This window comes from Micropterus dolomieu, linkage group LG03, assembly GCF_021292245.1.
Source record: "Micropterus dolomieu isolate WLL.071019.BEF.003 ecotype Adirondacks linkage group LG03, ASM2129224v1, whole genome shotgun sequence".
NCBI classification, from domain to species: Eukaryota; Metazoa; Chordata; class Actinopteri; order Centrarchiformes; family Centrarchidae; genus Micropterus; species Micropterus dolomieu.
Window position 1 is genome coordinate 798,586 of NC_060152.1, and position 7,759 is coordinate 806,344.

Genomic DNA, 7,759 nt, shown 5'->3' on the forward strand with positions numbered 1-7,759 from the left:
CTCTTTCTCTCTCTCTCTCTCTCTCTCACCCCAACCGGTCGAGGCAGATGGCCGCCCACCCTGAGCCATGGTTCTGCTCGAGGTTTCTGCCTCTTAAAAGGAAGTTTTTCCTTGCCTCTGTCGCCTAGTGCTTGCTCTTGGTGGGAACTGTTGGGCTTCTGTAAATATCATCACAGAGTACGGTCTAGACCTGCTCTTTTATGAAAAGCGCTGTGAGATAACTGTTGTTGTGATTTGGCGCTATATAAATAAAATTGAATTGAATTGAATTGAATTAAATATCTGTACCATTTTTCATTTAGTCTATAGCAACATCACCTTTACTGTCCTGTACCTCTGTGTGTGTATATTGTGTAGGCTGCCTCCCTCCCTCTCTTTTTCTCTCTGTTCCTCTCTCTCTCTCTCTCTCTCTCTGTTCCTCTCTCTCTCTCTGTTCCTCTCTCTCTCTCTCTCTGTTCCTCTCCTGCTCTCTCTCTCTCTCTCTCTCCCTCTCTCTCCTTCACCCCAACCGGTCGAGGCAGATGGCCGCCCACCCTGAGCCATGGTTCTGCTCGAGGTTTCTGCCTCTTAAAAGGAAGTTTTTCCTTGCCTCTGTCGCCTAGTGCTTGCTCTTGGTGGGAACTGTTGGGCTTCTGTAAATAACATCATAGAGTACAGTCTAGACCTGCTCTTTTATGAAAAGCGCTGTGAGATAACTGTTGTTGTGATTTGGCGCTATATAAATAAAATTGAATTTAATTGAAATTGAATATTAGCCACATAGCTTTATGTGGCCTGTCATGTCATTGTTTATCACAGGTGCGTGTGAGGGGGGGCAGGGAGGGGTGACAGCAGTTAATCGTAAATTTTTTTAATTAGCAATGAGTCACGTTATTGGTTGCTTATGAAGCAGTAAGTTTTAAATCCAATCAAAGTTAAGATGAAACAAATAAATCGGACAGTGCACAGGCAATTTATTGATATTCTGACAGTTGTGGTCCTGACTGGTCTTGAAATAAAATCCCAAATCCACTATGTTTGAGACAGAGACAAGACTGTGTACAGATGCGGTCAATTCCAAGACGAGACCCTGACCTTCAAAAACAGATCTTAAGACCGGTCTCTAGTCAAATCTGTTAAAGATCATATGCAGGTCATCAGCAAGGTCTTCGTTGCTGGTCTAGTTTTTATGATTACGAGTGTGTGTCCTTTGACAGTGAGTAGATCAGGAATGCAGCCTGAAACAATTTCATGCTGGAAAAAACAAACAAACAAACAAAAAAACAAAGGAAGCAGTGTGTTCACTTTCATGTGAGGCAGTCTTTCATTCATATGAAATGAGAAGTAGGACAAACAATTTTCAAATCTTTGTGTCAGCAGTGTGAATTTAGCAAGGATAAAATTTGCCATTTTGATCTGCAATGTGCAAAGAGCAGAAAAATACATCCAGTAAATCCTTCAGAACAACAGCACACATTCTACTGAAATGTTTCCATAGAGAACATACTGTCGCAGAGACAGAAAGCCACAGCAGAGAGTGGAGTGCAAAAGTGATCACATCCTCTTGGTGGTTTTCACACTACAGCACTCCGGCGTTATTCAGGAAGCTGTGAAATATCCTCTAGACATATGAGACACATCATTATCTGCTTATGTTTTTCTTGGTATTGCTGGTGTCGAGGTCTCTCCCCAGTCTTTGCTTATGTCTCTGCTTCGCCTATGTGATGCCTGGCGGTTTTGTACTGGACCAATTTCAAAAATCGTTGTCCCAATTAGTGACATGAACACAAAAACAAATACTGTTACCCTTTAAAATCATCAGTTTGCCCTTTTGACTTTTTACAACAGGGTGTCACATATTTAAAATAAATACATTCAATTAATCACTGATGCTTATATACAGAAGGTGTGCGTGTATGTATGCAGTCTACCAGCAGTGTTCAGGAAGTGGTCTAGTAGTGAAGATGACACATTTCCTGACACAGACTTGGTAAAGAAGTCATTTAATGCACATAAGGCGCACATGATTCTCTGACTTTACACCCTGGTGACTGTTTCTGTGATTCATATTCAACTGATATTGCCGATCTGCTTTCAGTCAAGTCGCCAACTGCCCTTTACACACTAGATGTTAGTGTGTGCCATCCTGCTGTTTGATCTCTGGTCAGGATATGACGCAGGTAGAAATCTCAGCAAATCATTGGTCTATGCAAATGGCCTCATATGCTTTCTTGAAACAAAAACTACTTTCATCATTAACTACACATAGCACTTTTCACCTCTAATGGCATAAGCATGATGGAGGTCGAGGGGATGCACACACTGCTTTTCTTCAGACAGGCATCCAGGTGACTTGCTAATGGCGTCATCTCTGCTTGTGTGAATTTAAAAGCTTCTGGAATGAGCATATTGTTTGCTGCAGGCACATTTGTTTGATAAGTTTACTTCCTTGTCATCCCATGTATAAAGAAACAAATGTATACCACGCGGCTGACTTATGCTTCATACATGCTAAACATCGACCAAACTGAAAATGTATTTTCACAGTACAGTGAGACATCAGTCTAAGCTGAGTAGACTGTAGAATGTGAGTCAAGTTGTTTTCTGTGTTTAACAGTAAAGGTTTTATTTCAATGCCACATGCTCTGATTTAAGAAACAGCTCATGGCGTCCTCTTTGGAAAGTTAAGGACTTAAACTATCCTGTATGTGGGACAATTTTACTGATAATGACATATCACATTTTTATTTATTAGGTACAGGGAGGGTACAGTTTTTAGTATTATTTATGAACTTGACAATTTTCCACATTACATATTTCATTTTTTTTTCTGAAATTTGGTTCAGACTTACCCCACAGGATGAATTGTTACAACTTGGTTATTTCTTAACTTTTTTATTTAGTGCCATCATTAGGTCAGGACATCAGTCTCAGCTGTACGCTGTGGCTCAGGAGTTAGAGTGGGTCGTCCATTAATTAAGGCTGGCGGTCCGTCCACATGTCAAAGTGTCCTTGGGCAAGTCAATAAAACCCAAATTGCTCCCGATGGTCAGGCCACCACCTTGCATGGAACTCTAGCTCGCTGCCATCTGTTTGTGAGTGTGTCAATGAGAGGTTAATTGGGATGCGCTTTATAAATGTGTTAGTGCTAATTAGAACATGTTAGCATGCTAACACATAGACTGAACTAAAAAAAAAACTCAAAGCAACACTAAGTACAGCTTCACAGCGTCACAGCTCCACAGCGTGGCAGTAGAATCTTAAGGGCAACCAGTGGCATTTGGTGTGGTGATGGTGCAGTGGATAAGACGCATGCCTTGGGTGTGAGAGACCCGGGTTCAGCTCCCCACTATGACACTAATGTGTCCCTGAGCAAGACAAAGTATCAGCTAAATTTCATGACACACATGAAAACATTGTTTTCTATGAAAGCCTGCACACCAGCAGCATCTTAGTGTGAGTCATTGGTTTGATATCCTCTCCTATTTCTTAGTTTTGACACATCAGCTCTTCACAAATGTTTATTATACTGACTCCCTAGATCAACACATAAATACTTTCACTACTTCTTCTGTATGCATGGAGCATCTGGTGTGTGCTATGGATGTCAACTGTTACACATGCAGTGAAAGTAGAAAAAGTTGAACATGGTTTTGGTCATAGTTTGGTGGAATCTGAAGACATTATGGATTCAGTTTGTATTTTCTTCAGTTTCTTTCTTCTTCAGTCAGCTGCAACTTGAGATCAACTATGTCCAATTAAACGCAAAGTGAATTTTTTCCGCATTTATTCTTTCTGGGTAATTTCACTGACAGCCGTTCTCTTTTTCAGGAACACCTGCACACATTCACCCCTGGGAGCTGGGGAATGGTCACAGAAGCTGCCCCAGGTGCTGCTCTTTCACTTTTCCCATCAGATCTGGCAGGTCTGGACCAAACTAAAACCTCAGATCACACATCACTCTAACTTTTATGAAACCACTTCTATCACAAAGATATAATGTATCATGTGATGATGGTGATGCTGAAGACTGGAATCATGATCTTGTTACAGCTCATCCCCCTTATTGTCCACATACCTCCATATTAAAAAATTTGGTTTTCAGCATTTCTATGTCAAGGAGCAGTTTTATGGCAAGGCCGAATGTTCTACTTGATATTTAAGCTAATAAGTTGTCCTTTAAAAGCAAAATCCAATCTTGCACCTGTCACTTGGCTCTGTGGATAAATGCCAGACCTGCACTATGTGCAGTTTACTGATGTTATCAGTAGAATCTATCAGTAAACCAGTCTAACTGTAACACAGACAATCCTGTGAGACGTGATAAAACTTCCTCAAAGCGGAATCACACCATCATCTACAAAATGAAGAACAGCAGGGTTGTCATCAGCAGGCTCGCTTGACTTGACTGAAGTCATCCTCATCATCTCCTTGTCGGTCTCGTGGCAGTTCTCCACATACCAGTGCAAGGTGCTATAGTAGTGGTCTTTGGTGCTGAACTTGTAGAGGGAGGAGATCTTCTTCCAGTCCTTGTTGGAAGGAGTGATGATGTTTTCAGGCGGTGTCTGTTTGAAGAAGCTCTTCAGGTTCCTCTCAGCAAGCTCTTTGGCATGTTTAGTAATGTATGAATCAAACATGTTCCCCTCCTCCTGAGCATACGCCCTCCAGAACTTGAGCTGCAGGTAGCTGATGGGGGAGGCACACCGAGCCACACATATTAGCAGCAGGTTGATCAACATGACAGAGGAGATGACCAGCCAACCCAGTATCTGGTGTCACACACAGGTACAGATATAGGAGATGTTAAAATCTGTTCCAACACTTACATATTTGTAACACAGTGGTTGGCGAAATGAAAATAATATGAAATTGTACAATAACAACATAACTATGTTTTATGCAGCTTTGCATGTTCATGGCTACAACTGACAAAGAGAAGTAACAGAAAACTGTCTGAATTACAAAACTGAAGATTATTATTTTTATTATTAAGTATTATTAAGTTTACTTGATAGGGACAGATGTTATAAATATATATAATTGTACAACAATTTTCCAATGCACAACATAACAGCATTTATAGCTACTGCTAATTTCCAATGCCCTAGAAGGGCTTTTAACATTACATTTACAACAAACATTAAGCATAGTAACAGTAAAACAATTGAGCACATACATGTATACCACCCACCGATCCCTCCCTCCACCCCCCATCCCTACACATGACTACAGGACTGATTACCTTTTAAAAACTTCTTCAGTTTAGTTTGAAATTGCTGATGATTTTGTTCTGTTTTTTGCTCAATAGGCAGCTTGTTCCAGATCTTAGCTCCCTTGACTGAAAAGGAAGTCTGGCCAAAGGATGTTTTCCTATAAGATATTTTGCAATTCCTGTAATTGTATTTCTGGTTGACAATCCTTTTTTTGTTTAAGATTTTTAGTGCACGGTTGTATAATCCTTCCAGCGGTTTAATCCCGCCTATACCTGCCTGTGACCATGAGGTAACACAGTAACCCAAGTGTGAGAAAATTACTGTGTGAACAAATGTTTTGGCTGCATCAAATGTTAATGTTAAGATCTGTAAGGACATGTCAGCATGTCACTCCTGAGTGTTCGTCCCTGACTACACTAAAGGTTTTTCCTTACGTTCCATAGACGCACACTCTTTTACAGTGCAGGTATGGATGTAACATGGGGAGAGTTGTAACAACACCAATTTCACCATTTAGAGATATGATAGGACTGAAAAATGATTTTGACCTAAGAAAGGTAAGTTTTTTGAAGTTCTTTTGTTTAGAACCTATACTGTATACAAGTATGCCTTATATTAGATTTTAATTGTAGTTTTTTTGGCAACGAGATACATTTTTTCCATCCCTAATTTCAAACAACTATGCTAATATAGCTAGATAAACAATGGCTGACAGGGGTGGGGTTGGTTGTAACATTTCTGTAAGGACTTTATTGATTTTAATATTTTACAGAGTTCCCTATGCAGTCCCTGGCCCACCAAATTAGCAAAAAAGACATCGGTGCATGTTGGGTGGCACTAGCAACCTGGTAACTAGTTATTTATGCTTAGGCCTATGTTTATTATAAATTAGCCCATTAAAATAACCACCTGTTTGAATGTGCTCCGATCGATCGTCACCGATCATAATCAGCCGATAATGGCTTTAACTAGTTTGATCGGTGGTCGCTAAAAAGGCCGATCAGATGATGCAAGACTCGCCAGACAAATTTTCAGCGGCAGCTTAAATGTTTCACTACGCTGTCTGAGCGGTTTTCAAAGCTAGCTAGCTCCAAAGTCCTTCTCAGACAAGAAGGGATTAACGCGCCCACATTATCATTTACAATTAGAGTTGAGCAGCAATCAGACAAGTGGAGCAACACGCAGGAGCGATCATGTGAAACTGTCGCAGCTGTGCTCATCTCACTCACTCAACTGGAGTTTAACAGACATCAGGCAGAGAGAGAGACTGATCCTTCAGTGTGAGTTTCCTGATGCAAAGAGCGGTCAGCTGACTGCCTCTCTCTGTTTTCGTTACAAAAACGGAGACCTTTTGCTACGTTTCCGCCTCCCGTCCAGATTAAAACGGTGAATCAGAAGATGTTTGTTTGAAAACGCTGCTGACCCGATGGACAAAACAGAGGACTTTATAAAACGATAACACACACTCACATTTAGCTTTGTGAGTTGGTCTTCGTTGCCGGTCAATGCAAAAAAAAAGAAAGATAAAAGCCTGGTGTGGTTCTTGGTCTGTATTATTTTCTTCTTTTATTCTTTAAATCGTCTGCTACTGCGGAGTAGACCATCTGCTTCATGTTTACACTGGCAGGCGCATGCCCAGTGTAGCTACCTGAACGGCCACTAGATGTGTGTTTTCAGTTGTTCTAATATAGACAGAGATCAACTCTGATGCGCAGCTGAAACGCTGCTGTGGACGGAGAAGATCGTTTTCGTTATAAAACTGTTTTAAAAACGTAGCAGTGTGGATGTAGCCTCACATTACCCCACTCCTCTCTCTACTCCTCTCATGTCAACCCTCCCGTTTTCCCCGAGATTCTCCCGTATTTTTCTGTTCTCACCTGGTATCCACCCGTTAAATGTTTCCCCGTAAATCTCCCGTATTTTCAACCTTTATGAAATCAAATAAAAACCTTGTTTGCTATTCTCTCCTCTGGTAAAGTCGGTGGCAGAATGTAAGATATGTAGACTGTGCTTCCTGCAAGGATTAAAAATGAAAACAATCCACTGAAATGATATAAGGCCTATAGCCTAATGATGGCAAACCATATGAAATTAGAATGAATATAGTAGCCTATGTAATATTAACAATTGACTGTATAATATGGAATTTACATTGAAGCCTGTTTTTATTTATTTAAATTTTCCTTATTTTCAAATCTCACTGAAGGCAGTTGTGACTCCTCTCTGTAGCCCTTCTCTCTCTCTCTACTCCTCTCTCTCTACCCCTAAAACCCACAGAACCTGCCTGAGCTTTCTAGAACAAAAAGCCGCTACTTCAGAGTTTATCATCGACTCATGATGCCTGTGCTCCTTTATCTCCTAAATATTTTAGCTACAGCAGTTTTTATGGTTGTAGTAAATTTATAAAGATGCTGTTTGTTCAGTTTTTGTAGTTTATTCCACAGTAAAGCTATATTTGTTCAGCTATAAGATGTTCACAGTAACCAGGCAAAGGCTGCTATGGTTTAAGTCTCTAACACAGATTGAGCGGAATTTGTTGCCCATGTTTCCTGGCAATAAAATAAACA

At 40.5% G+C, this 7,759-nt stretch overlaps 1 protein-coding gene across 1 annotated transcript in view; it reads right to left on the bottom strand.

The window, feature by feature from the left end:
• Nucleotides 1-2,579: 2,579 nt before the first annotated feature.
• Nucleotides 2,580-7,759, bottom strand: part of LOC123968503 (calcium homeostasis modulator protein 6-like) — a 7,910-nt gene continuing 2,730 nt past the window's right edge. Inside the window, exon 2 of the mRNA XM_046045323.1 lies at nucleotides 2,580-4,748. Within this exon, the coding sequence (XP_045901279.1) occupies nucleotides 4,314-4,748 (435 nt within the window). The 3' untranslated portion in view covers nucleotides 2,580-4,313. The remainder of the gene's footprint in view (nucleotides 4,749-7,759) is intronic.